The sequence below is a fragment of the Mesocricetus auratus genome, unplaced genomic scaffold (genome assembly GCF_017639785.1).
Source record: "Mesocricetus auratus isolate SY011 unplaced genomic scaffold, BCM_Maur_2.0 Super-Scaffold_100008, whole genome shotgun sequence".
Lineage (NCBI taxonomy): Eukaryota > Metazoa > Chordata > Mammalia > Rodentia > Cricetidae > Mesocricetus > Mesocricetus auratus.
In genome coordinates, this window is record NW_024429192.1 from 55234093 (window position 1) to 55261886 (window position 27794).

The window sequence follows — 27794 nt, forward strand, 5'->3', positions numbered from 1 at the left end:
AGGCCTGCCTCGAACTCACTGAGATCCCCCTGCCTCTGCCTCCTGAGTGCTGGGATTACAGGTGTATGTTACCACTCCTGGCTCTACAGACTCACCTACTCTTGAAGTTTCATGTAAATGAAATGTATTTGTGGTCTTCTGTAACCAGTTTCTTCCAGGGATTGTCTGTGTTGTAGAATATGTCAGCATTCTATCCTTCTAGGTGCCTGCATAATATCTTATTAGATGACTATACATTTGTTTTACCCAAACATTAGCCAATAGACATTTGAATTGTTTCCACTCTGACTTTTATGAGCTGTGTTTCTCTGAACATCGATCACAAAATGTATACCAGCAGCTGTTGTCTCCCTGGTGCCAAGCCTGGTGGCTCAGATGTAGTTATGGTTGATGAACGCCTTGACTAAGACTTTGAAAAGAATCTTTGGTTTTGTCTTTAAGACCGATGTTGTTGTCACCTCCATTCCCTTGGATCTTGCACTCAACAAAGGACCCCTTTCTCAGGCCTTATTGGAAAGAGCTGGACCTCAACTCCAGGAAGAATTGAATGAAGCAGGACAAGGGGTCACTGTTGGGGTGGGCACAATTCTACAAACCAGCGGCTATAATCTGAACTGCCGCCATGTACTTCATGTGGTGGTTCCACAGTGGAAAGTCAACAACAGTGCATGGTCACTGAAGGTACGACCCAGCTTTATATTTTTCAGGAAATGGGGTTGCTCTCTGGACTCTTCCTATATCACAACACAGCTGGTTTCTGCTTCTTCTCTGTGACGGCATCATGAGTTTGACAGGTCCCATACCATGGCTATTTCTTTTCAGTTGTAGATGACTTCTTGTAGGACACAGTTAATAATGTAAGTTAGTTCTTGTGCTTGGCAATTATTGATGGTCAGGAAAGGGTTTGGGGAATACACTACACTTATTAAGAAAAGGGAAGGTGAGGGCTTGAGGTTGGGACAGTGATAGACAGGGACAGCTGTCGCTTCCCTTCTTTGCTTCATGGTGGGATGTGTCTGCACTCTTGTAAGGGAATCTCACATTCTCTTTCTCTTTTTTTCTCCTAAATGTCTCTCTTTAGACTGCTGTTAACTTTTTGTTGAAAGCATAATAGAGTGGACAGTGCTCCCAGTAAAAGCTGCTGAGTGTTTATTTCCTGGGGTCTTTGATTTCTATATGACATTTAACAAAGTGCTTTGTGCCTTTCAGGTCATGAAGAACATCATCAGAGACTGTCTGAGGATTGCCGAGGAGCAGTCTCTGCAATCAATTGGATTTCCAGCAATAGGAACAGGAAATCTGGGGTTTCCTAAACCTGAATTTGCTAAATTAATCATTTCAGAAGTGCTCAAATTTAGTAGCAGAAACCTGAAATCTTTACAGGAAGTTCAGTTTCTGCTGCACCCGAAAGACCAAGAAAACATTAAGGTACAGACTTGACTTGCTTCTGATTACTTTGCCAACTGCAGTTCTGAACCTGTGTTCTAAGTTTTCTTGGTCTAACAGGATGGGTTTTTTGTTTGTTTGTTTTGTTTTTTGAGACAGGGTTTCTCTGTAGCTTTGGAACCTGTCCTGTAGACCAGGCTGGCCTGGAACTCACAGAGATCCACCTTTCTCTTTGCCTCCAGAGTGCTGGGATTAAAGGTGTGCGCCACCACTGCCCAGGGATATGTATATTTTTATAATTTTAAAAATACAGAAGTAAATTAAAAATATAGAAGTAAATTAAATACTCCTGTTCGAGGGTTATTATTTTCCAATTCTGTGTGTGTGTGTGTGTGTGTATTGTTTGATGTTGAGTTGTAGGTACTGCAGTAGAGAGAAGCTCACCAAGATGCTAAGCCTTCACTTTCTGAAGGAGCAGAAGAAAAGACTGACACCCAGCTAGCTCCAGTTACTTTATTCAATCTTATACAAGGCCAATATGAACTGGGAAAGGTTCCAATGAGCAAAGTTATCTTGCCCTTGCTACCCATGAGAGCAGACAACCCACACTCAGTCCCCTCTGACTATGACAGCCAATCAAAAGTAAGAGCTCCGGGTCTGCCATGAGTGTCTTAGGACAAGGTCGGTGCAGCTGCAAGCTCTCTCGTAGCACCAAGTACAGATTGTCCAGAGAGACAACATTTAAGGTTTAAACAGTCTCAAAACAATTTACCAGTCTCTACAGATTAATGCCAACATAGCAAAGGCTTTGCTGAAACTTTTCTCTCAAAGCCAGACACAAGCTTTACTATACATTTCACTTAAAGCCAGACACAAAGGCTTTACTACACATATCACTACACATGCACATACAGAATCCAAAGCCCGAACAAGCAAACTCACTCATCCATGAGGGAGTGTAATGGCTAAAACTGTGTTTGTATTTCCAGGTATTTTCAGATGAATTTGACAGAAGGAGTAATGGAAACCCTAGTGACAAAAGTCCCAAGGCTGAAGACTCACAAGGTTCAGTAAAGTTCTTAAGTTGACCAGTAATTTCTTGTAACTGTTGATTTCTTAAAGTAACTGTTCAGTGACAGGTAAAGGATGATGGTGATCAAACTATGGAACTTATTAAAGAGACATATTAAGGGACAATACAAGCCCACACTTCTCTGACAAATGCGGTTTGAGTTCATCTTGTTTGGGGTCACTGGAGCTTTGCTTTGCTATGTTGCCCAGGATGGCCCCAAACTCCTAAATTCAAGCCATCCTTCTGTCGCAGCCCTGGACCACTGCCAGTACAGTGATAGGGCAGCTGTGACCTCAGTTACTCTTGCTTCTGATGACTTGGCGTCTGATTCTGCCCTTTTTTTTTCTTTCTGGGAAGGCTATTATGGCAGTCTTTCCAGCCCTACTTTAGGAGTTCACGAAATGAATATTGGCCCGATCCTCTTCCAAGTAGCCACAGGGGACATCACCAAAGAAGTGGCAGATGTGATTGTCAATTCAACATCAAACACATTTACTCTGAAATCAGGTAACTTACAGAGATGGATTCTGTCTTATGTAGTAATCAGTGTGGTAGATCCTATGAAGAAATGTTTCTATAAACAAAATGGTTTTGTAGACTTGGGCTTTAAAGTTATTTTAATGGGCTTCCTTACAACTAGCAACATTTTTGAAATTTTCTTCTCTGCCAGTAATGCCCAGGCATGGGCCTGCTCTATGATGGGGCATGTTGGGATACAAAGGCTGTCTTTCTGGTCAAGTTACCATCTTGATTTTCTCATGTAGGAGTGTCCAAAGCAATATTGGAAGGTGCGGGACAAAATGTGGAGGCAGAGTGTTCTGTCTTAGGTAAGGATGGATGCTGCTTGTTGGTGCCAGATTTGTAAGAGGAATATTGACTATGGGAGGCTGAGAAAGGTCTTTGGGCTGGGAAAATTATGTACTAATATTTGTTTTGAGATCCATGTATCAATCTTAAGATCATATTTTTATGAAAGAACTCTATGTGAAAGAATGTTAAAAGTGGAATGTTATGTTACAATTAAGAGAAATTAAGCCACAAAATTTCACTAATCATAGTATTTCAAGAGCTTTTAGTTCATAAAATATTTCCTCATCAAATCAGACATCTTGCTTTCTCCAAGAGTAGGTTCATCATCTGATTGAGTCTGTTTATGTTTCACAGCTCAACAGAACAAGGAGTACATAGTTACTGAAGGTGGATTACTGAAATGCAAGAGTATTATTCATGTTGTTGGTGGGAATGATGTCAAGAGATCAGTTTCCTGTGTGTTGGAAGAAAGTGAACAGCGGAACTACGAGTCCATTTGCCTACCAGCCATTGGCACAGGTTTGTACCCACAGGCTGTCACGGCTCAATCCCAAGTGTGGACTTCCCCATGGATTTGCTCCTCACAGGGTTTGCATGATGACAGTAACACCTCACCCAGGAGTAGACATTTTCCTCACTCCAAGGCACCCCAATACAGTCGGGACCGAGTAAAGCCTGGGATACTTAAGTAGAAGGAGGAAAATGAGCACCTGTGGTCCCAATTACTGGAAGGACAGAGGCAGGAGGAATGACCTGTGTCCCCACAATTGACTACGAGTTTAGTCAAGGGCATTTACTGTAATTTTCTGCCACAGTGGTGGGCACCATTAACAGGTATAATCCAAATGGGCTCTCAGTCTATTAAGTCAGCTTGCCCAGGAGACTTACATTGCCTGTCATGTGACTTTGCCAGCTTCCACTCACTTTGGGCCACACCCATGATTAGAAAGGTCTTACCTAGTCAGTCTTACCTAGTCAGTGGGTTCCAGGGCTTGAGATACAAGATCTGAAACATGCTGAAGACAGGAGTGGATCTATTCGGTGGCTGCTTTGAATGCGCTGGGCAGCTAAAATCATACAGAGTATGGGAAAAAAGACATCCTGGAAGCTCTGGGTAACTAATGAACCTAGAATAGACAATAACAAGTAGCTCACAGTTTGGGATATCTTAGTTTAAATCAGTTCCCCAGAGAGTAGCTGGGAGGATCATAACCCATGCATAAAATCTATCAGAGACTAGGATTGTCTCTGTAAGGGCCATGCTGTTTTAAGATGTATTAGTGTACACACACACACACACACACACACACACACAGCCTTTTATGATATTTTGAGGACACTAGTAAATTAAGGAGGAGTGAGTCACGTGGAATCTGTAATGGGAGGGGAGTGACACTGGGAGCCATGGTCAGCTGAAAAGGACAGATGTGAATGTCACAAATTAAAATGGGTTTCAGGGTCTTTACCTGGGGTGTTGACCTATGGACAGCATGAAACAGAAATTCCCACTGTGTCTAGGATGTCAACACTATTTGCTGATGTGATGTTAGAAAAGTTTACAGTGATCAAAGTGGGAGCAGATGTTTTTTCCTGTGACAACTGGACTTCCTTGTTTATGTTGAGGTCTTGTGCAGGTGGACCTTAACCTTGTCTTTTTGTGTGTGTGTTTTTAAAGGAAGTGCTCAACAGGACCCAGATGCAGTTGCTAAGGCCATAATGGATGCCATTGAAGAATTTATCCAGAAAAAATCACTGCATTCTGTGAGGAAAGTGAAAGTTGTCATCTTCCAGCCCCATATTCTGAAAATTTTTTATGACAACATGAAAGACAGAGAAGGCTCCCCACCTCCTCCCCAGCCGTCTATGCTGTCTAAGATCGCCTGTGAGTTGTTTGCTTTTATGAAATACATATTTGTGACCTTGATGCTGAAGGGAATAAAAGAAAAATTAATTTTCATTTTCTCTTTAGCCTTTCTTGGCTTTACAAAGCATGCTCCCCCCAAACAGAACACCCTGTTTTTGGAGAAGAAAATAGAGCAGACAGCTTTCCAGGTATGTGGTGCAGATGCAGATAGCGTGGAACGCACGATCTCCTGGATACAGAATCTGATCACTGATGAGCAGTTATCCTATACCAGTCGTGATGAATGTATCCGGGACTTTGATGAGAGCGAGTACAAGAAACTGAGTGAGCTACAGGAGGGACTGAATATCACCATAGACTTGGACCAGAAGGCACCTTTGCTTAAAGTTGAAGGAATTAGCAGAGATGTGGTACGAGCTAGAGATGAGATTGAAGACCTGATCAAGAGCATTCGATTGACTAAAGAAAAGGAGAGCCATGCAGACTATGTCCTCACATTTGTGGAATGGCAATACGTTGACAACAACGTCACCTACCGTTTTGACAAGATAGCTAACATGCAGTTGGAGGACGCACGGAAGGCAAAGCACAAGAGCACTGTTGTCAGAGTTAATAATCAGAAGTTCACAGTGAACCTGAGCACAAACACGGCTACAGGCCCTCAAGGACAGAGTCTCACTGTTCAGCGCATCTTAAAAACTGAAGGTAAGTTACATGCTCATGGGCGTCAGCCATTGCTCCAACTCTGAGTTTAACACAATTTTAGAAACACAGCAGTTTTTGTTTTTTGAGACAGTGTTTCACTATGTAGACATGAGTGGCCTCGAACTCTTTATAGACCAGGCTGGCCTCAAATTCATAGACTTGCCTTCTTCTGCCTCCTAAATGCTGGGATTAAAGGCATGAGCCACCCATGCTCTGGTACATTAAAATGTAATGTAGATAAAATTCAAATAACCCTAGTAGAATAATTTCAAGATCTCAGTCCCTGAGTTTTCAAAGCATATACTGTGATCAGGAAAACACAGCATGGATGAACCCAACAGCCCAAGAACAGCCATTTAACTGTAACAACAGTTAATTCTGATTTTCCATCCCTGCAGTTTATAAGCTTCCTGGATCCAGTTCTTCTAGATCCTGAGGCAGTCATGTTACCTCAGGTAGAGGTAGAAGAAAAATAGCTTCCTTGGTACCAGGTCAGGAAGCAGCCTACAGGTTCCCTGATGGATCTGATCCTCAGGAAGGAAATGTCTGTCTTGTGTGGGCAGTTATTCCTGCCATCAAACCACATAACCCAACCCTGGAGGAATGACATATCACACGTGGTATTCTGCAGCCTGTTACAGACAAACCCTACCTCTTACGGATGCTGTGAAGAAAATGAGAAAATACATGTAGACTACTCCCCAGTCATAGTGTGGTGTTCTGGTACAAACCCACACATACACAAAATGACAGATTGTTCAAAACAAGTTAGGTAATTAATTTGTTAATTCACATCAAAGTAGAGAATGTGGTGATATATTGTTGATTAAAGCTTGCCTGGAGGTACAGAAAGCAAAGGTAGTCACAAGCCATAGAGCTAGGCAATGGTGATATACACCTTTAATCCCAGGACTCAAGAGACAAGCAGATGGAGCTTTGTTAGATCAAGGTCACACCGAATTACATGAAACTGATCTGGTCCTAAAGAGGAATGGCTCACACAAAGGTGATCTCAGCACTGGGAACACAGAACTTTAGGATTTAAGAGATATAAAAGGAAGAGGTAGCAGTCAGGCTAGAGATCTATCACTGCCCTTGCCTTAAGTCCCCCCCTCATTTGAACATTCTTCCAAGCTCATCCTGATCCCAGTTGTCCACGGTCTACACTTTTAACAACATCCTTTTAGAAAGACAAGGAATTTCTTGCACACATAGAATTATGAGACTATAACACAAGAGGGAGGCAGGTTTTGCCAAAGCATATGGGAAATGGACACATGAATTCTCAAATTGTCTATTTTGCAGCTGAAATCCCTGCAAATTGGAGTGACATGAAGCAGAAGAAATTGCTTGTGGTCAGTCTGCAACCCAGTGATCCTGAATACAACATGGTGGCAAGCAAGTTCAACCAGACCTGCACAAACTTTACCATAGAGAAGGTAAGTCATTTGCTGATGAGTTTCCTAATGATGGAAATAAGGAATATCACAATCCTGAATAAACCCATTCATATATGAGGTGATTTAGGGGGTCAAGATTTTCTGCTGCTCTCTCAGAGGACCCAAGTTGCAAGTTTGGTTTCCAGACTCATATCAGGGAGTTTACCATAGTCTAAAAATGCAGCACCGGCACTCTGAAATTATGCTGTTCTGTGAGCTCAGTGGCTATGTTTTCATTTTATTTATTTGTTTGTTCTGTTTTTTTAGTTTTTCAAGACAGGGTTTCTCTGTGTAGCCCTGGCTATCCTGACACTCGCTCTGTAGACCAGACTGGCCTCCAATTCACAGAGATCCACATGACTCTGCCTCCTGAGTGCTGGGATTAAAGGCGTATGCCACCACCACCCAGCTTGAGACAGGGTCTTATGCAGTTCAGGCTGGCCTAGAATTCAGAATGTAGTTCAGGTTGGCCTCAAGTTATGATCTTAATGCTTCAATCCCCCAAGTGCAGGGATTAGCACCCAGATTAGAGGGAAAATAATGCATAACTCAATTGGTAAAATTCCCGAGACTCCACATAAAGTCCAGATATGGTGCTGCACCCTGGTAACCACAGAGCTGCCTAAGCAGACACAAGTGATCCCTGGGGCTCACTGGCCAGCCAGTTTGCCTAACTCTGTGAGCTCCAGGCCAGTTAGAGAGCATTGTCTGTATATGTGTGTGTGGGGGGGTGAGAGATAGAGAGAAGTGGGGTTCTCACATCTATAGAAGTCAGAGTGTAACTTTGTGTGGTCAGTGTTATTTTTCCAAATTCAGGTGTCAAACTCAGGTCACCATATACTTCCTGAGCTGTCTTACCAATGATAAAAACATTTCTGAACATAGGACACTGTCACTTGGCACTGAATTTTTACTAATGAATGACAAAGCTGGTAATTTGCTATCACCTGGCACGTGATCTTGGCATCTCCAGAATACTTTATTAATTTATAGATCGAAAGGATCCAGAATCCATCTCTCTGGAGGAAGTACCAGGCAAACAAAAAAATTATGGATGAAAAGAATGGCCATGAAAGAAATGAGAGCCAGCTCTTCCACGGGACGGAGGCTAGCTCTATCCTACACCTCAACAGCAACGGGTTTAACCGCAGCTACGCTGGGAAGAACGGTAAGGAAGCATGCAATCAATTGCCCCAAATGGGGTGCTGGCTGGTAGAGCCCACCCTGGGATCTGTGCACAGTGTTCCTCACATCGTGGTGGCCAGACTGGAGCCAGTTTTTAACAGTAAACAGTAATATGTTTCAGTTTCAGCCCAAGGGTTGAAATTGATGATGATGATGATGATAAAGAATTCACACAAAATATTCATGCTGAGCATCCCTTTTATATTAGCTGACATATTGGGCTAACCTGTTGATTTATATGCTATACTGAATTACTTTAAAATGTCTTTGTCTTTGCAGCTGTGTGCTATGGGAAGGGAACCTATTTTGCTGTCAATGCTTCCTATTCTGCCAATGACGTATACTCCAAACCAGATGCCAATGGGAAAAAGCATATGTATTATGTGCGGGTTCTCACTGGGAACTACACAAATGGAAACTCGTCACTGATTGTGCCTCCTTCAAGGGACCCTTATAATCCTACTGACTTGTATGACACTGTTGTAGATAATGATCAAAATCCAAGTATATTTGTAGTGTTTTATGACAATCAAGCATATCCAGAGTATCTTATCACGTTTAGGCGGTGATACTTCAGGGCACCTTCCAAGAGAAATTCAAATTCATGTCTCTGCTGTAAGACAAATTTTAGCTGTTTTCCTCCTTAAGCTTTCTGTAAGAGCCCAACAAGGTCTTTCATGGACATGCCATGGACATGTTTCCTCAGCTGCTCCTCCATGGTGGAAATGAATCTACTAGAGAGCCAGTCAACCTGAGAATTTCAGTCTGATAACAGCTGTAGCCATGTTATCCCAAATGTGACAGTAGCACCCTCACGGACTTTCAGGAAGTCACACAAGCCCAGCTGCCACCAGTGGAATCATGTCAGAGTGCAATGGTGCCGTCGGGACGCACAGTGTCACTGACCAGTAAGGCTGCTAACTGCCAACTGAACAGATTCCACAGCAGAGAGCCTCTTTCTTCACCAACAGCCCTGTGCCACGTGGCTTGGACAGCTCCAGCCAGGGCTATGTACAAACTGGGTGCTGGGATGTGGCTCATGGTCTCTGTAAACTGAGCCTCAAGGAGGGGTACAGCTCAGAATCCCTGGCCCCAATTGCCAGAGGCCCTTTCTAATGTTAACCCAATGTTCCGGCTACCTAGCGAAGTCAATGGTGTGACGTCTGTTACATCTCCAGGGGAAACCCTTCACCATGTGAAAATGGGTGAACTCTAAGATATCTGCTAGTGTGTTTTCCATAGCAGGCCAGTTTGTGATTATTTCAAAGCTTTATGTGTAAGCCAACTAACTAGTCAGATTGCTAACTTAGTAACTCAGTGTCTACTGGGTGGTAATTCTTCCTTGTGGTACTGCGGGCTGAACTCAGGGCCTCATGCTTGCCAAGTGAGCACTCTAAAACAGCTACACATCCCAGCCCTCTTTACTTTCTATTTGGAGGCAGGCTGTGGTTTAGTTGCCCAGGCTGGCTCTGATAGCCCTCCTTAGCCTTGGCAGGCCTTGAATCACTCTCTTCCTGCTTGTCACTCGTCAGAGGCCTGTGCTACCAGACCTGGCTTAAGTTCTTTTACTTTTCTCCTGTAAATTGCAGCCTCAATGCCATTTGTTGAGTGCCTAGACCTTGCCTGGCAGAGTGAGAGATGAGCTCACATACATGATTTTCTTCCCATTAATAGTGCTATGGGAAATTTTTTCTGTATTTCAAGGCTAAGGGAACATGTTTAGAGTACAAGAAACGCCCTTGTCTGAGGTCATGGAGGCAGGGACTCTCAGAGCCAGCTGAGTCTTGGTGTTGGTGTGGAGTCTTTCGCTATTCCCACCATAGAACCTGGCCCTGAGATGAGCGAGTGCTGTTTCAGCCATCATTCAGTGACTTCACACAGTGACTATCAGTGGGTGGCCATTACTCAGTGTTCTTCACATAGTGGTCATTACACAGTGGCCTTCACGAAGTGACCATCACATAGTGTCTGTCACACAATGTCTATCATCACTCAGTGGCTAGTATCTCAGGTGATCTGTGAGGCGGCTCCAGATTTCCCCAGCTTTTTTCTTTCTGGATTTTGTGTCTACTCTACTCCTTATTAGGAGTTCTATAGGCCAAGGAGCTAGTGCTGTGTGACATCCTCAGGTGGTACACTCCTGGGTGTTGGGAGGGTTAAGTCGCTGGTTCCCACCATGGGGATCACAATGAGCTTCAAGTAGAGCAGGGGTCACCACTGCTGTCCCAACGACACAGAGGCCTTGGAACCTATGCTGCTGTTTCTAAACGGACTGGCACAGACTGGCTTAGGAGGGACTGGCTTCCCCTGCACTGGCTTCTGGACTCAGTACTGACAACAGTCTAAGGAAATGCAATAAAAGTGAGAGGCCTGTGTGCATTTGCTTTGTTCTACAGGGTTTGGTCAACTCAGGGCAAGGCTCAATAACATTTGTTACAAAGAAGAATAAGGACCCAAACAGCAAATGTTACAGTTGCCTTCAGGCTTGAAAAATGTCTCTCAGTAGAATCATTTTTCTCCTAAAGGGCAAACATGGAGTGGGTGTGTATGGGGGTGGGGTGTAGTTCAATGACATATAGTGGTCACTTCTGATAAAAAAAAAAAAAAGCCACAACTGAACAGGACAGCACTGAGTGATCCTTAAGGTTCAGGTGGAAATTACTGGAAGGGCACAATGCACTTTAAGGTTTAGAAAGCCTGTATCCAATGAGCAGGCTTCCTGGGGCCCAAGTCAGGTCTTGATCGCTCACTGTAGGGTCACACAGTTGTATGTGCCTTGTCACCTGAGGGATGTGCTGAAAGCTCAAGTTGTGGTGTCACTTTGTGCAACCCAGATTCTGCTTTCAGTGGGCACCTGGAAGAGTCCAACAGACCTGACACCCAGGGCTACACCAACACTTTGGTACTTTTGCCTTTGTAGTCCCTTGGTGCATAAAAAGAATTAAAACCCAAGCCGGGCGTTGGTGGTGCACGCCTTTAGTCCCAGCACTTGGGAGGCAGAGGCAGGCGGATCTCTGTGAGTTCGAGGCCAGCCTGGTCTACAAAGCGAGTTCCAGGACAGCCTCCAAAGCCACAGAGAAACCCTGTCTTGAAAAACCAAAAAAAAAAAAAAAAAATTAAAACCTAACCTCAGGGCGGGGCATTGGTGGTGCATGCCTTTAACCCCAGCACTCAGGAGGCAGAGGCAGGTGGATCTCTGTGAGTTTGAGGTCTACAAACCTACAAAACAAAACAAAGTCCAAAAAACCCAAACCAAACAAACAAACAAACAAAAAAACCTAAAATATCTTCACGGAGCCTTGAAAGCAAAGTGAGCCTTGGCCACCATACCTACTGAAAACCAGTTGGGTGTTAGCCCTGCTGACTCATATACACCATAGAACAGGACACTACAGGAATGTGTGAGCTCTGCTGGCCTCTGAGGAGCCCAAGTACTTCTGGCCAGTTGGTGTTACTCTGTCAGGTGTGGTCTTCGAGAGGCAGGATGGTCATGCTAGCTTTCACTGAGCTCACCTTCTGACACCTCTTTGTAATCAGGGAATCCCCTCCCATCACCTGCATTTACTGATGTCTGAACTCTTCCCAGGTCTTTGTAGTAACACGATTCCTTCTCATAGAATTAAAGACTTCCCTGCAGAAGAGCCTGCAAGCTTTGCTCAGCCCAGCCCAGCCCAGCCCAGCCTACACTGGGTCCATTCTGTCAGTCCCATGCCTTCAGAGAACCTAAAATGCCTCGTGAGAAACTTACCAAGAAACAACATTTTCCTGAGAAGTTTCATCAAATAATGCCCATTCTTGAAACTAAAATGTTTTTGTTTCCTTTAAAATCAGGAGAAAGCTGTAACCCAGCCCTCTCTAGACCTGCCTTACAGGATACTGAATGCTGGAGTTGTAAGGATTCAGGCATTATGCTGGCCTGCCCGTCACCTGGCAGAATGCACTCAGGCAGTACCCTGGTCAGCCCAGGGTTCCATGGTTAAGTAATTTGCACACAGGTGCAAAGGACCCTTTAAAAGAAAGATCCCACCCACATCAGTCCTCTCTTTCCTGCTGTTCCCGTGGGGCAGACAGGTCTTTTCCTGTCTCCCTCTTCTCTTCTGTCCTCTGTCTCTTTACCTCTTTTCTCCCCGGCCCTTTCCCTTTTTAATAAAACTTCTCACTAAGCTCTGTCTGTCTGGCATGTTTGTTCCCTGCCTTGCTCACCCTTGCCAAGGTCCCCCATGTGCATTATCATAACAGGGGTGATTCTCGAATTATCTCTTCTTTTCTACCCTATTCCATACAGATCTGAGCCCTTCAGCTTGCTTCTATGATTCACAGCTGAGTCATGCAGAACAAACCAAAAACACCTGAAGAAAAAGAGATGTTTCTGTGGAGAAGCACAGATCATGTCCCGCCAGAAGCGGGAGTGGCCCAAGCTGAGGACCAGTGTCCTTACAAGATGGCACTGGGAGGAAGCTAAGGAGGCAAGGCTTCAAGTGTTTGCTAAGAAAAACAACTGGCTGCCCAGACTCACACAGATGAGGTCATCACACTAGCAGACTGTGCCCAAGAGGAGACAGGACACTAGATACATAATAGGAATTCCTTTAAAATTACTGGGTGATGCTTTTCCTGCCCTGCAGTTTTTCACTTTAAAAAGAGGGCTTTACTGTTAAACAATAAATGAGATCCTGCTTGACGTGACTCCCTGTTGCGTCTGATTGTCTCCGGGTTTCAGGGAGGCTAAGGGATGGGTGAACAGTGCACTCTACCCTCTCGACCCAGGGGTCCCCAGAGACCCCAACATGTTTCCGTGGAGATAAATCTAAGATCTGAAAACTGAGCACTGACCACGGTATGCTCTATGCTAGTGCTACTAGTGGAACATTGCTTACACTGCTCTCTCTTGCCTGCCTAGTCAGAGGTAACTTCTGTGTTCCTCCTGTTCTCAGCACTGGCCCAAGTTCCGTGAGTGAAGCCGTAACCGCTAAAACTCCTTACCCTCGTGGAGTTACGTTGTGCTGGGGTTAGAGGGGACCTCCGAGGGCTAAGAGAAAAGACCAACAAGAGCCATGCAGGCTGGTCAATGCCCACATGTGTGCATGGGCAGGCTGGTCAGTACTCCTTTCTACCTCCCTTCTCATTCTAGCCTTAACTGTCTAGTAGTTAAAACATCCCATCAGAATGTATGTAGCAATATACAGGAGACAAAAAAGCCAAATATATATAAACCCTGTAACATTTGGGGCAACTTTAGTCTTTGGATAACTCTGTGTAAAGCCTGCTGGCTGGTCCAATAAACTTGACCTGTTAAAAGAAGCCTCAGGGCCTCCAAAGCTTACAGCAACATGCTGATTTGGCAAGATAAACAATAATCAGGCAAATATACATAGCCAGTGTAGGGCAGTTGTGCAGGCCGGGGACCAACCCACTCTTAGGGATAACTTGTTACAGTGCTGGCTGGACAAGCAGTGCTGAGACTGGAGAGCGGAGCAGTGAGGCCCTGCTCGAGGCCTCTGCGGGTGCCTCAGTGCCGTGCACTGTCCTTGCTTCCTACGCCACACACCGTGCACACCTACTCTGCCATGGCAATCTTAAGGCTGCCACAGACAATGGGAAACAAACGGCTTGGGGGAGGTTCAATAAAAATTTATAAGAATAAGCCAGCATCATGGCACATGCCTTTAATCCAGGCACTCAGGAGGCAGAGGCAGGTGGACCTCTTTGAGTTTGAGGCTTACATAGCGAGCCTGTTTCAAACAAACAAACCCAAAATAAACAATAAAATGACACGAACAAGCAGCAGACTGATCACTGCTGATTGGAGCTGAAGAAGGAACTGATTCCTGCTGGAAACAGGTGGAGCTCACATTTAAGAGGCTGACAAGACCACATGGAGGAGGAAAAGCCAAGGGACTGAGGAGGCCTGCAAATGTGAGCTACAGAGCAACATGCTGGAAAAAAGTGACCACAGCCCATTTCCAAACACGCGCAACCTCACCGACTGCTGTCCATCTTTCATTTTAAAATCATACTGTTTAGAACCAATCTTGTTAGCACTTGGGGGCGGGGCAGGGTCAGAGGATGTTGAATTCAAGGCCAGCCTGAGGTATATAGCAAAACTCTGAAAAACAAACTCTCAACTTGGCCAGGAAGTGTGACTGGGGAACTCAGAGCTCAGAGGCCCTGGAGGTGAAACTATTGTTTTGTTACACTGACAGACTATTACATTGCCTCCCAAGTAGTATCTGTACCAACCCTGAGTCCTCATCAGAGAGGCTTCTTTGTGCAGTGAATGGTGTTAACACAAAGCCTGGAGAAATGAGGAAGAAGCCAAGGTAGGGGGATCTCTGTGAGTTCCAGGCCAGCCTGACCGACATAGAGTAGAGCTAGAGCTAAAGTAGAACCCTGACTCAAAACCACCCCCTCACTCCCAAAGGGAAAGAAACAGGGAGGAAAATTTACTAAGCCAGGGGTCAGGGAGGAATGAGGCAATGTCTTTTGGACTGGACAGGACAGAACTGTTGCACCTAAGGACTGGGCAGATGTGGTGTGGCCGCCTGTACTAGGACAAGCCGGTCACTAACATTTTTTAGATTTATTTCACGTGCATAGTTGTTTTGTGCGCATGCATGTCTGTGTGAGGGTGTCTCTGGAAGAACAGCCTGTGCCGACTCTCCATGGGCACATAAGCCCCTAGCCAAGGAGTTATTGACAGTTGATGGCTTCTTCGGGAAGGAAAGTCAGTTTGCTTTAGGTGTATAGCTCCTGGAAGGATAGCCAAGGCCCAGTGGATGGCCCTACCCCATATACATATATGGGTGGCAGTAACTGAACTGAAAGGGCTGAAAAACAAGAAAAGAAAATAAAGTTTGGAGGGGGAGGAAGGGGACTTGAGAGAATCTGGAGGTAAGCAATGGGGCATGAATTTGGTCAAAATATACTGTATATACATATGATAGCCTCAAAGAGTAAGTAAAAAATGCTACATAAAAAGCAAACAAATAGCCAGGTGGTGGTGGCACACGCCTTTAATCCCAGCACTTGGGAGGCAGAGGCAGGCGGATCTCTGTGAATTTGAGGACAGCTTCCAAAGCTACACAGATAAACCCTGCAAAAATAATTTTAAAAAATTTTATTAAAAGCAATCTATTAGAATCACAAACTTTTTCCTTGTATCAAAAGCTGGGCCACCATCCTGGTTACTTGAGGATTCACCAAGCAGTCCAGCAAGTCATCTGTGGACACGAACGTTCGAGACGTTGCCACAGGACACCTCGAGTTGACCTGCTCCGCCACTACACTTGTCCCTGTACTAGCTTGTTGTCTCCTGGCACAGGACAGTTCTGCAGAGTGTTCTTTGTCTCTGTCGACACATTCTTTGCTGTCACTTCCCAATGTGCGCCCTTTTTCCAACGCTGGTGTCACAGGGACCAGATCTGGGCCAAACAGACTTGCGACCTCCTGTTTCCCCGTCCTCCCCGTGAAGCTCTGGCCGTGTGCTTGTTCCCCTTCCGTGTGCTCCTGCACGCTTGGCTCCTCCTTCCTCCAGTTCTCCCCGTCTGCTCTCAGTGCTTGCTTCTCTACTTCCTTAGCTTTTCCACAACGATCAAAAAAAGCACAAACGGCATCATTCAAGTAGCCGCAATTGACTTCATGAGATGTTTCTTCAACCTAAGAAGAGAATGACCTTTCAGAATGCATTGATCAGAAGTGGGAACCAACTCTCTATCCTGGACCAATCGATTCACCATGAAAATCCAAGAGCAGGATGAAAACCTGGCCATCCTACCTCAGTGGGGTTCAGCCAGCCTCTGGGGTGGTGTGGATCTTCTGCAGTCTTCAGGGCACACACGAGCATGCGGGTGATTGCCTCTTCCACCCGCGCTAGGTGGTCCTCTTCCTAAGACAAGATAAAAATGAAAAAGACACAGTCACCATTTTGTTATGTGTCTCTGTGCCCCATGATTGAAGTGTCTTTTTTAGCTGTATACACTGATCCCCCGCTGATGCTAACTTCCTCACACAAGGAGCCAGTGCTGGGAGCGAGCACTGAACTCTCGTATATTCATTGTTATTGCCATCCATGAGAGTGCAGGGAGACAGTGCTCCAAAACTTAGAATGTGTATTTTTAGAAGACACAGGCTTCTGTACAAATGACCTTAGATAATTTTTTTCTAATCTTTTCCACTCCTTGGTATGTCCAATGTTTTTAAGTATTAAACATATGGAATAATGACTATTATGGAGTTGGAAAGCAAGTCATGTAAAAAATAGGAGAATGAGGCAGCTAGGCTGTCGGGTAGGTTGTCACATGGGAGTAGAACACATGCCTGTCCATACACAGGCCTGGACTAGATCCCCCAACATTTGGGTGGGTTAGGGGAGAGGTTGGGCATGGTGATGCAGGTAGGTCTGTAGGCTGAGATGGGAGACTGCTTGGAGTCTGAAATGTCTTGGATATGTTGATGGGCTGGAGGCCCATCGGAGGCCAGTCTGGGTTACAGGGAGACTGTGTTTCAGAAAATAAAGCAAACAAAAAGTGTCTAAGCATCTAAGCACAGCTTCTTAATAAGTAATGGGTATATCATGCAATATTACTGATAAGTAGAATTAAAACCAACAACTTCTTTTCCTTAAAAACAGAGCAAGAGAAAAGATTCAAAATAGATGCCTGTTAACATACATAACTAAAAAGAGTATCACCAGACAGAACACACAAGGGTTTGTACATATTAATAAGAATTTCTTAAATGGGCAACAGACATGAAGATGAACATTTTAAAAAACAACAATCATTTGACTAACAAATGCCTGAAGACAGTTGACTTTCAGGAGTCTGATAATTGCATGTGCTGAGGAAACGTAGCCTGACAGACACAGCCTTACTTATGGCACTTGGAAAATTGTGAGGGACACTTGGAAAATCACACTGGTATCGACTGAGCCACGTGAGTCCTGCGCACCCCAGAGACCAGCCACCACTTTCAGGTCTATATACACCATCCCTGGAGAAACTCTTGCACTCCTACATCAAAGGCCATGCACAAGAAGATTCTGTTCATGAATGCAAGAAGCTGCGAACAATTCAATTATCCACCAACAGAACAGCCAATAATAATTACTTAGTAGTATCTTTATGCAAGAGACCAACAGGCCACAGGAAAATGAGAAAAGTTGTATTCAACAACAGTCAAGTCTGAGAAATATGGTACCTAACTTATAAAGGAAATCCCCATAGTGAGATCTCACTTCACACCAACATGGCTACAATATAAACAACAACAGATATTCACAAGTGTTGGTGAGGAGGTCAATCTTCACACAAGGCTGATGGGTATGTGACTCAGTGCAGGACTCTGGGAAGTGGGTTGGGAATTAATAGGCTAAATATAGAACTAATTTGGGATGATTTGGGGGAATGGATAATTGTTTGAGTCAAGCTGGGTAGGCGATGATCCCCACATGTTCAGTCAAGCACTCACACAGTGAGATGCTGTTATCATCACAGTTAGTGTTGACTTTGGGTAAAGCATCAGTGTTGACTCTAGGTGAAGATTACATAGCAGATGAGTATGCTCTTCACTCAGTTGACGGTCTCAAGAGCAAAAGGTTGAGAAGGGACTGCAACAGAATTCCTCAATGAGTAGGCATGTGTTTTTACCTTCCCAAGAAGAGTTCATGGAACAATGGGTCATGAGGTTTGTCAGAGCTTTCCAGACAAAGTACCAGTAGATATGTGGATGGATATACATAGCCAACAGAACAAAATTTTCTTTTTAAGCAAGAACATGAAAACAGATGACTAGCCTGAGGGAGAGCTGGAAAGGACAAAACACAGATACAGTCATTAGTGTTCTAGTTTGGGGATAATTAGGTAGTGAGTGGATTCACTGATACTATCTTTTAAAAACAAATCTAATTTAATTTTATTTAGGAGTGTGTGTGTGTGTGTTTGTATAGGCACACAGTGCCTGTAGAGGCCAGCAGAGGGCGTTGGATCCCTTGGAGTTGAAGTTAATAGGTGATTGTGAGCCACTTGCTAGGAACTGAACTCTGGTCCTCTGAAAGAGTACTACATGCTGCTTTCTACTGAGCCATTGCTCCAGCCCTTGATGCTATATTATCTTTAACCTCACAAATATGTCACATATACACTCTCTTTATATGTACAGATATAATACAAAGGCCCATCAAAGGAGAAATTCAAAGAATGAAAGGAAATATTTAACATTAAAGTTTTTCCTAAACTAAGTTGAAATAAAATACTGCTACGATCGATACCTCTTGGTATGCAAAAATAATGGTGCAAAAAGGAAGAAAGGTGCTATTCAGAATATTTGAGAACACACTTCCCCCAGAGTGTGAAAGGGCAGAATCTGCACTTCAACAGTGAAACCGAGAAGGACTAAATACTGGACCACCTGCACCCAACTAGAGCAGGCCTAGTTACCATGTACAAGCCTCAGGACGGGAACATCAGAAGGAGTTAGGAATGCTAATTAATTGACGCCTCACAACCATGCTGAGCTGGGCTCGGTAACAATTACTGTTCTGTAACTGAGGAACTGAACAGGCCTGGAGTGAGCATCTGCTGAGGACATGGGGTGTGGTAGGTGTGTGAGTCTTGCAGTGGACTCCATCTTACATCTGCTCCAGCTGCAGCTCCAAGTAGACTTACTGTGAGGCTGCTATCTTCCAGCATTACTGTCACCTAAGTCCCAGGTGAAGGGGCCCCTCTTCCCTAAGCCCAAAATACAGCTTGCTTCCTGTTACTGTGATTCTCAGGATCTGTCTACTCCAAAGCCCCTCCCATACCCAAAGGAAACCCTCACAAGGGGAGGATATAGCTGCCAAAAGAGCAGAGGAAGGTCAAGCTTCAGGTTAAGGAGGGCAGATGCAGATATGTAACCAGAGCCCTAAAGATGGAATCAAAGGCTGCAGTTAAAGACAGACAGATGAAACTGAGGCTTCGGGTAAAGAGACAGCTATTGTACTGTCAAACAGAACAGGGAACCAGGATGAAGCTGTTCCTGGGAAAAGGCAGAAGTGAACGGTAAGAATATAGCGCTGCACCATTCTACTTTTAGAAATGCTTACATCAAGGCTAGAAATTGTCGGGGCCCATAAAGATGGCTCCACTTCATCTTGACTCAAGGCCAGAGAGTTCAGAACTGCCCTTAGCCTTCAGAGATTAAAGTCATAACACCTAAAGGTCTAAGGCGTGACTACTGGAGGATGTTTGACCTTGGTAATGGATGTGTTATCTAAGTAAGAACAGACTTAGTCTGAGGTGTGGTTACTCTTGACCCTCAAGGCTGGATAATAGGAAATTGAGTCTAAAGTGTGGTTACCAAATGTTTGGAGAATTAAGGGAACAAAGTCTGTTTGTTCCTTATACACGATAAAAGAAGTTTGCCATGTTCCCCTTTTGGTCGGGGTACTTAAGAATGTTGAAGAATAAACTTGGTGTGTTCAGTATTCACTGGATTGCCCTTCTGACTCTATCCTGTGTCTGTCTTGTTCTTAGCATCTTTACCTGCTGTTTCTCAATCCACACTCCCCCTCTCTGGTACGAACCGGGCAAGTCAGATGGATAGACTGAAGCCCCACAAAGGCGGGCTACAACAAGAAATGAGGACCCTGAAGCAGGAAACATATTCCCTCTGCGATGGTGTGGGATGGAACCAGCAATGTTAGGCATATACTGTAGACCCCACCAGGTCCTGACACTACTCAAGGTCAAGGCCACTGTGTTTCCTCTCAGGAAGTAGCTAGACACAGTAGCACCTGTATCATCCCAGCATTCAGGAGTCAGAGGCAGGAGGACTGCAGTTTGAGGCATACACAGAAATAACCTGTCTCAAAGAAAACACAACCAACTCAGGCAAAACAAGAGAATGGCCCATCTCCAACTTCAATATTTATCAAGAGAGGATAGAATCACAGAACACAGAAACGAAATCTCCTGGAACACTGGCCACACAGAACTAGTGACTGAATTTTGTATACAGACTTTGCTTATCATAGGGATTTTTTTTTAAAGGACAACAACAAAAAAGTACCAGCTCAATCCAGGAGTTTATACTGACGGTGACAGGATCAATGGATTCCACATAATGCCACCAGTGTCTGGGGACAAACAGAACCTGAAAACAAACAAAAAATAGTTAGCACAAGAACAGGGCATTTCCCACTCTGATTGAGACTGCTAAAGGGAGAAAAGACACAAATAAATTCAAGGGAGTAGAGTAAAGGGGGTTAGGAAGAAACCCTATGAGCTCTCTCTTGCGTTCCTCCTGTAACTGGTGACCTCAAAGGCTTATAGGGCTTTCTGCTCTTCTCAGTTCTGGGATTTCTGTGTTTATATCTGAATTCTAGTAAAGGCTTTGAAATTGCAGCTTTTCCTCTTTCCCTCTGCAAAGCAGCTGTGCACATTGTGATGGAAGGAAACACGCACTGTGGCTTCTTTATCTACTGGAAAGTTCCCCAAAGGCAGGGAGCGCTGGGGAAGAGTGCAGCAAGCAGAACTGTCAGACGTCACTGGTGGGGACATAAATGGCCACTGTGGAGAACACTAGAGGCCTCTCAAAGACTCAGTCACAATCATCTGAGCCCCACCAAGCCCACTCTAAACACCCACGGACCTCAAAAACAGATGTTCACGGCAGCAACACCCATTCATAACAGCTCACGAAACAAACCGTGGAGTGGATCATCACGGCACACCTACATAGCCAGGAACTGTTTAGACGTGAAAACATGGTCTGCATCAGAAGTCAGACAAAAGTCCATATAGTGAATGGATGCACGTGTAATGTCCAGAGTAGGAAAATCCACGAAGATACAAAGTAGAGTAGTGGTTGTCGGGGCTGGAGGAAGAGGCATAAAGGGCAGAGCCCTGTTCAGGGATGTAAGCAACTGGCCCAGGTCCACCTGTGTGAACGGGGAGGACACGTGTGAAGAGAGCAGAAGGAAGGCTAGCAAGGAGGGCACAACTGGGGAGGGGGGATGAGCAACAACACACACACACACACACACACACACACACACACACACACACACACACACACACGTGCGATGGGTAAGAATGATGGAGGGAATGAATTCTCTGTGAGACCAAGAAAACCTTTCAAATGCTAAGAAACTGGGACAGCAAGTGCCAATGTTGTAAAGGAAATTTTCCCCACAAGGCGGTAACGGGAAATAACAGTCTCTTTAGAAGTGATTCAGATGTCGTCAGTCATTCTTGCTGAAAAGTAAAGACCATTCTCAGGTTCACCTCTGAGGGCCTGGGTGCATTGTAGCCTGTGCTCGCCGTCTGGCAGAACAGGTGAATAAATGTCCTAGTACCCACGCCCTCATATGATCTCTTAACCTGAGATATAGTAATGGCTTCACCAGCTGTCTTCCTCAACGCCTATTCTCCTCTTCACCAGCAGGAGGAGCTCTGCTCTCTCTTCCCATCTCTTCTGGACAGAGCTGTGGGTCTCAGGCCCACAGATGGGGAAGGGAACCTCCAGCAGCAGGGCTGTAGGGAGGAAACCATGTCATCTGTACTGAGGGAAGCACAGGCACCAGGCTGTGGTGTCCACTGACAGGTCATCGATGTTTAAAGCCCATTACCTGTCCTGGGCTCAGCGTGACTGTATGTCTTCGAGCTTTCTGGAACCGAGGGAAACGCTCTAAATCAGGGTTGACAACATTGATTTTACTGAACACACTCGACTCTTCGTAAGGGATTCTGGTTGGATAAAGGAAAGGCATATCTTCAGGAGGAAAGAGATGCCATCTTTTCCTGTGAGAAAATAAGATACAAGTTAGAGCTCTCCACTTGAGACAAAGCATGTAAGAAGGCTCTCTGGAGGGTTTCTCATGCCCTCCTGAGGCAGCCCCCCTCACTGCAGGGACAGGATCGCCTTTGTAAGATGCCTTTTTTCCCCCCCTTTTTTTTGCATCTTATGTCAAAGCTTACTTCCTTACCACTGCTTTCACTCCTAACCCTGAAGCTAACTAGAATAATCTTTATCTTTTCGTTACCTTTCCTTTTTGTGTACATACGTGTGCTATGTGTTTATACATGTCACACAGATATATGTGCATGTGTGTGGAGGCAAGAGGCTGACGATGGTGTCTTCCTCATCATACATTGCTTAACTCTTTTTCCCCTGGTCTTTTGAGACATGGTCTCATTATGTAACCTCATTGGCTGTCTTGGAACTTGCTATGGAGACTAGACTGGCCTCAAACTCATAAACACCTGCCTCGGGGACTGGGGACATTAAAGATCCTCCTGTTTCTGCCTCCGAGTGCTCAGAGTCTGTGCCACAAAGGCATGCCACCTTATTTTTTGAGACAGGATCTCTCTCTGGACCCAGAGCTCTGATTGGTGAGCCTGTCTGGCCAGTGAGGCCCTGGGGCCTCCTGTCTCTGACTCGCTCTACACCTGAGTTACAGATGTGTACCTTTTGCACAGTGCTGGGTACTGAACTTATACCATCATGTTTGTGCAAGGATGTTTTATCGACTGAGCCATCTCCCTGCTGCAAATGTCTGTACTCTACTACTAACCTGAGTAAACCCCGAAAGCTCTCCCCAGCAAACAGCCTCCAGTCGCCTCCTGTCTGGACATGTTAAGTTGATCTATTAAGGATGAGAAACTTGTAACTAATGTCACATAACCCAAGAGGAGTGTAACTGAGGCTCTTTTTAAAAAATAAAACTGTTTGATACACTTGATTTTTTTTAAGGAAAGGAGGCAATAAATCCAATTTCTCAAAACTCTAAAAATCCATATAGTAATAGGAGGAAGAGTGATGAGGCAGAGGACAGGATGTGAATAGAGATGAAGGAGAGCTGAAGGGAACAGAGGAAAAGAACCAAGCCCCGGTTCTGAGGAAAAGTCATAAGGCTTCCATGTATGAGCAGGGACAGCCAGCCCCGGACCACTAGTCCTTTCTGAATAGGGAAGCAGTGGCTGCCACGTTCAAGCTACCAAGAAGCTTTCACTGAACGGTGAAGTATTTGACTTCTGGATTCTAGGGTAGCCTACCAATCACACAGCCCCTGGGTGAGAACTGTCGAGGCTCAGATGCCTGACTGACGGCCTCTCCAGGAATGGCTGTTCCACTCCCCAGCTCCGTTGCTAATGTGAAAGTCATTTTTGGTTATTTGGTATATTCAGAAGTTAATTCTGGAAGGGCTCTGAAGAGATGTCAGTCTAACTTCATGTCCAAAGTAGCGGTAGAGAGAGACCGATGTCTGTTCAGTGTCCCTCAGGCTCATGGGGACCCAGGACACACAGTCTTTGGCTTCTCTAGATTGTGGCTCCATCCCCTACACCAACGTAGTATTCCCCAGAGAAAAGCCATCACAGCCAAGCTATCCAATCTGCTTTGCTAGGTTCCACACCTTAAGATGTGTAGTCCTTCTAGCAGAGAACTGCATCACCGTGCCATCCCCTGCTCAAACGCCTCCCATGGTTCTGTACATGGAAGGGATGGAGAATTGGGGTGTCTGGATGGGAGTCAAGACCTTTATGCTCCACCCTGACTTTTCTGCCTAGTCCTACTGTTCCTATTTTGTAGGGTCCTCTGCACAGTCCATGCTTTCTGGGGACCGTGTCCCTTCCATCTGAGTGACATAATGTAAACACATACTCTGCTTCAAAGGCCACTACACAAACAGCTGATCCTTCCTGCAGAAGCGCTGGCTCTTCCATCTTTCAGTTCCAATGCCCTGAAGACTCCTTCAAGAGCAAGCATCCTCCCTTCATCACTCTCTATGATGCAGGTACCCGGCTGGGGATGCTCTCTGCACTTATTCTAACACACGAAACTTGATAGACATGCAATAGATATTTACTAAAGATATTTTATTACACCAGAGTGCCATGGAAATGAAAAGTATGCTGTTAGTTACAGCAAAGCTATATTTTTAATCAAAGAAAAAACCTATCTTTTTTCTTTTTGGTTCCCTTCCCAATTCAGAGCACCACAGATAAGAGGCAATCTAAAGCAGTGCCCTATTGAATCATGTTTCAGTTCCCAAACTCTTACCTGTAGAAGGGCAGAGAAACTCATACCAGATGCCCTGCTGACTCCCGGCATACAACAGTATACCTAAACCTAAAGATTAGCCTTTAGCAAGGATGTGATGAACTTCCCAGCTTCCCAGCTGACATGCATTCACCCCTCCAAACACACACTATTTCTCTCAGATCCACTCATCATTTTTGTGTTCAGTGGGAATTTGTTTGTGGCCATTTTTACCATCTTCTATGAGTTGCCCTGCAAATGTCGCAAAGGGTCAGAAGGGAAGTCTGGGGCATTAAATATTAGGGGAAATAAGGCTGCATGTATGACAAATGGGTACACCCTCCTTATGACACCTAAGCATAACCCTCCATAGGACAACGGGGTACATCTTCCAGGCTGCCAAGCTCCAGGCTAACGGGTGCTGGCCACTTGGTTCTGCCACTTAGTCAGGTGGAGACAAAGCTCATCTACATAATACACTGTACTGGCTCAGTAGGCAGACACAAACTCACTGACTAACATTTAGTCCAAGAGGAACATAAAAACCATGTGACCTGCCAGTTGTGGTGGCACACACTGGTAGGATTTGCTGAAGGAATCGGAGACAGGAGGATCATGGGTTCAATGCCAGCCTGAGCTACACAAGCTGGGCAGTGGTGGTGCACGCCTTTAATCCCAACACACGGGAGGCAGAGGCCAGTCTATGAGTTTGAGGCCAGTCTGGTTTATAGAGCAAGTTCCAGGACAGGTTCCAAAGTCACAGAGAAACCCTGTCTCGAAAAATCAAAATCAAAAAAAAAAAAAAAAAAAAAAGAAAAAACAAAGAAAAACCAAAAACCAAAAACCAACCGTGTAACTCAGGCTTCCTGGCTCCTATCACATCCAAGAGGCTACTTCGAGGTCTCTTTCTTTCAGTGAACTTATTATCTGTTCTTACTTATTTGCAAGGTGGAGGAAGGCAGTGAAATGTGAACACAGCCAGGTAAAATAGCTAAGAGAATCCTGATCACGGCTGAGACACACGGAAGTCATTTCACGTCCCCTCACTCACACAGAAAGAAACAGAACAGTGGTGAAGGGAAGAGTGCCTTGTCACAGGCTGGTGGAATGGATGGGGGTGGGGCTGCTATCTGACCCCACCTTCTTCCTTTTCTTGTTCCAATTTGTGTGTAGACGCACAGAAGTGGAAACACACACACACACACACATTACCTTCCTTGTACCTGGAATACTAAGTTGCAACCATAGGAGTCCAGATGACAGGGAGTATGGGCTCCCAGGGAGCCGATCCACAGTGTACTTTCCTGTCCATTTCTTCCAGGAAACCCAAAGTCAGCCCACATCACCTCCTGTTTGAAAAAAGTACAGCCCATCAGGAACTGACCATCATCTACAGTGGTGCACATGTTTACCTTTTATTTATTTAAAGATTCTTTTATTTAGTATGTATACAGTATTCTGTTGTATGTCTGCCTGCAGGCCAGCAGAGGGCACCAATCTCATTACAGATGGCTGTGAGCTGCCATATGGTTTCTGGGAATTAAACTCAGGACCTCTGGAAGAGCAGCCAGTCCTCTTTTTTGGGGGGGGGGGTTACGAGACAGGGTTTCTCCGTGGCTTTGGAGGCTGTCCTGGAACTAGCTCTTGTAGAGCAGACTGGCCTCAAATACATAGAGATCCACCTGCCTCTGCCTTCTGAGTGCTGGGATTAAAGGCTTGCATCACCAACGCCCAGTGACATATTCACCTTTTAAAAACAACTGTTTTTTTCAAAATAATTTTTAAAAATTTATTTATTTATTTTTATTACATGTACAGTGTTTTGTCTGCATATTTGCCTGCACACCAGAAGAGGGCACCAGATCTCACAACAGATGGTTGTGAGTCACCATGTGGTTGCTGGGTATTGAACTCAGGACCTTTGGAAGAGCAGTCAGTGCTTTTAACCTCTGAGTTATCTCTCCAGCCCCTAAAAACAACTGTTCCTAGTGCATATATTTTCTTACAAAAAATGCAAGAGATGGAGGGGTTAGGTTTTCAGGGTATTATGGGAAAACTTTTCAACCAATAATACCTGAATAACCTCAGTAGTAGCAGCCATTCATCAAATACTATTTATACCATGCCAGGAACTGTTTTGGGAGCTTGTGGCAAATCAATGAATAAATTAGGCCCACCAGGTGTGACTCTTACACCTGTTAGAGACAGGCTAATAAACAGCAGGCATAACTCTATAGCTACCTGGGGTCAAGATAGTGTAGGCAGCGGGAATACCATGGGAGTTCAAGTCAGGAGGCCACAGGCCTTTCAGTAGGAGACAGTGCTGTGGGCACAGGCACTTTATCACCCTTGCAGTGTAATGGCCACATAAGAAGCCTTATGGGTGAGCTCAGTCATTTAAAGCTCATGCTTCTAAACCAGGCTCAACCAGGTGATTGGCTCAAGCAGGAATGGCTTTTGGAACAGTCATTCACAGGTGACTGAGTCTGCTGTCTGCCCCAAGTCATGAACCCCTAAGTGCAATAAAGACAGCACACTGCTGCAGACCTGGGCTCTCCTGGCCGAGGCAGGTCCCGCCCACTCATAAGTCAGAAAAGAAGAACAGCTAGTGACACAAGCATGCGAGAATGGTGGCGTATTCTTTAATCATTAATGTTCCCTTTGATTCTTTTTAAAGAACGAAACAAAAACACTTCAATGGGCAGAGTATTCACATACATGCAAGCACCTCAAAAAAAAAACTCACTATCTGCAACCCAAACGCTCCTTCTTTTGAGGGGAAATTCAGTTTTATTCAAAGAGAAAAGTTTTAAAACGACATTCAATGGATGGTTTTGAGGAAGACTAGAAAAAACATTTTAAGTGATGAAACAGTGGGTTGTCAGGGATGTCCAAGAGACCCCCGAAACATTATAAGTGTTGCTGTTGCTCTTGGTTGTGCCCCCAGAGGTAGAAGCCGAACCCCCACTGCTGAAGACACACACATATATGAAGCACAGTTAAAGAAAAAGAAGCTATGATTTGAAGAAGAGAAAGGGGGGGTACGTGGGTGGGATTGGAAAGAGGAAAGGGAAGGGGAAATGATGCAATTATAATACAAATTATTTCAAAAAAGGAATGAGGTTATTTAAGAAAAATTTAAGTGGAATGCTTTGCTATGTTTTAATGATGGGTTGTGCAAGGATGAAAAGTCAATTATGGCTTTAAAGTTTGGCTTAAATTCTTAAGATGAGGATCCTGGAAAACATCCAAATTTGAAGATGGTGGAAGTAATAAAAGAATACATTAAAAAAAGATGTCTAGGATAAGTGGG

General features: G+C 44.8%; 2 protein-coding genes across 5 annotated transcripts in view; one reads left to right on the forward strand and one right to left on the reverse strand.

Annotated features, from left to right (window-relative positions):
- The window catches only part of Parp14 (poly(ADP-ribose) polymerase family member 14), a 29849-nt gene extending 19009 nt beyond the window's left edge, over positions 1 to 10840 (forward strand). For both annotated transcript variants that reach the window (XM_040750853.1, XM_040750854.1), the window contains exons 7-17: positions 442 to 681; positions 1210 to 1428; positions 2376 to 2451; positions 2816 to 2965; positions 3223 to 3285; positions 3623 to 3787; positions 4944 to 5150; positions 5238 to 5837; positions 7143 to 7276; positions 8270 to 8444; positions 8741 to 10840. In XM_040750853.1, the coding sequence (XP_040606787.1) occupies positions 442 to 681; positions 1210 to 1428; positions 2376 to 2451; positions 2816 to 2965; positions 3223 to 3285; positions 3623 to 3787; positions 4944 to 5150; positions 5238 to 5837; positions 7143 to 7276; positions 8270 to 8444; positions 8741 to 9030 (2319 nt within the window). In that variant the 3' untranslated portion in view covers positions 9031 to 10840. The remainder of the gene's footprint in view (positions 1 to 441; positions 682 to 1209; positions 1429 to 2375; positions 2452 to 2815; positions 2966 to 3222; positions 3286 to 3622; positions 3788 to 4943; positions 5151 to 5237; positions 5838 to 7142; positions 7277 to 8269; positions 8445 to 8740) is intronic.
- Positions 10841 to 15563: 4723 nt separating this feature from the next.
- Positions 15564 to 27794, reverse strand: part of Hspbap1 (HSPB1 associated protein 1) — a 45505-nt gene continuing 33274 nt past the window's right edge. For 2 of the 3 annotated variants that reach the window (XM_040750855.1, XM_040750857.1), the window contains exons 4-8: positions 25694 to 25830; positions 22071 to 22242; positions 20510 to 20593; positions 16236 to 16346; positions 15564 to 16117 (exon numbers count right to left, since the gene is read on the reverse strand). In XM_040750855.1, the coding sequence (XP_040606789.1) occupies positions 15602 to 16117; positions 16236 to 16346; positions 20510 to 20593; positions 22071 to 22242; positions 25694 to 25830 (1020 nt within the window). In that variant the 3' untranslated portion in view covers positions 15564 to 15601. The remainder of the gene's footprint in view (positions 16118 to 16235; positions 16347 to 20509; positions 20594 to 22070; positions 22243 to 25693; positions 25831 to 27794) is intronic. The other variant, XM_040750856.1, reaches the window with a different exon arrangement.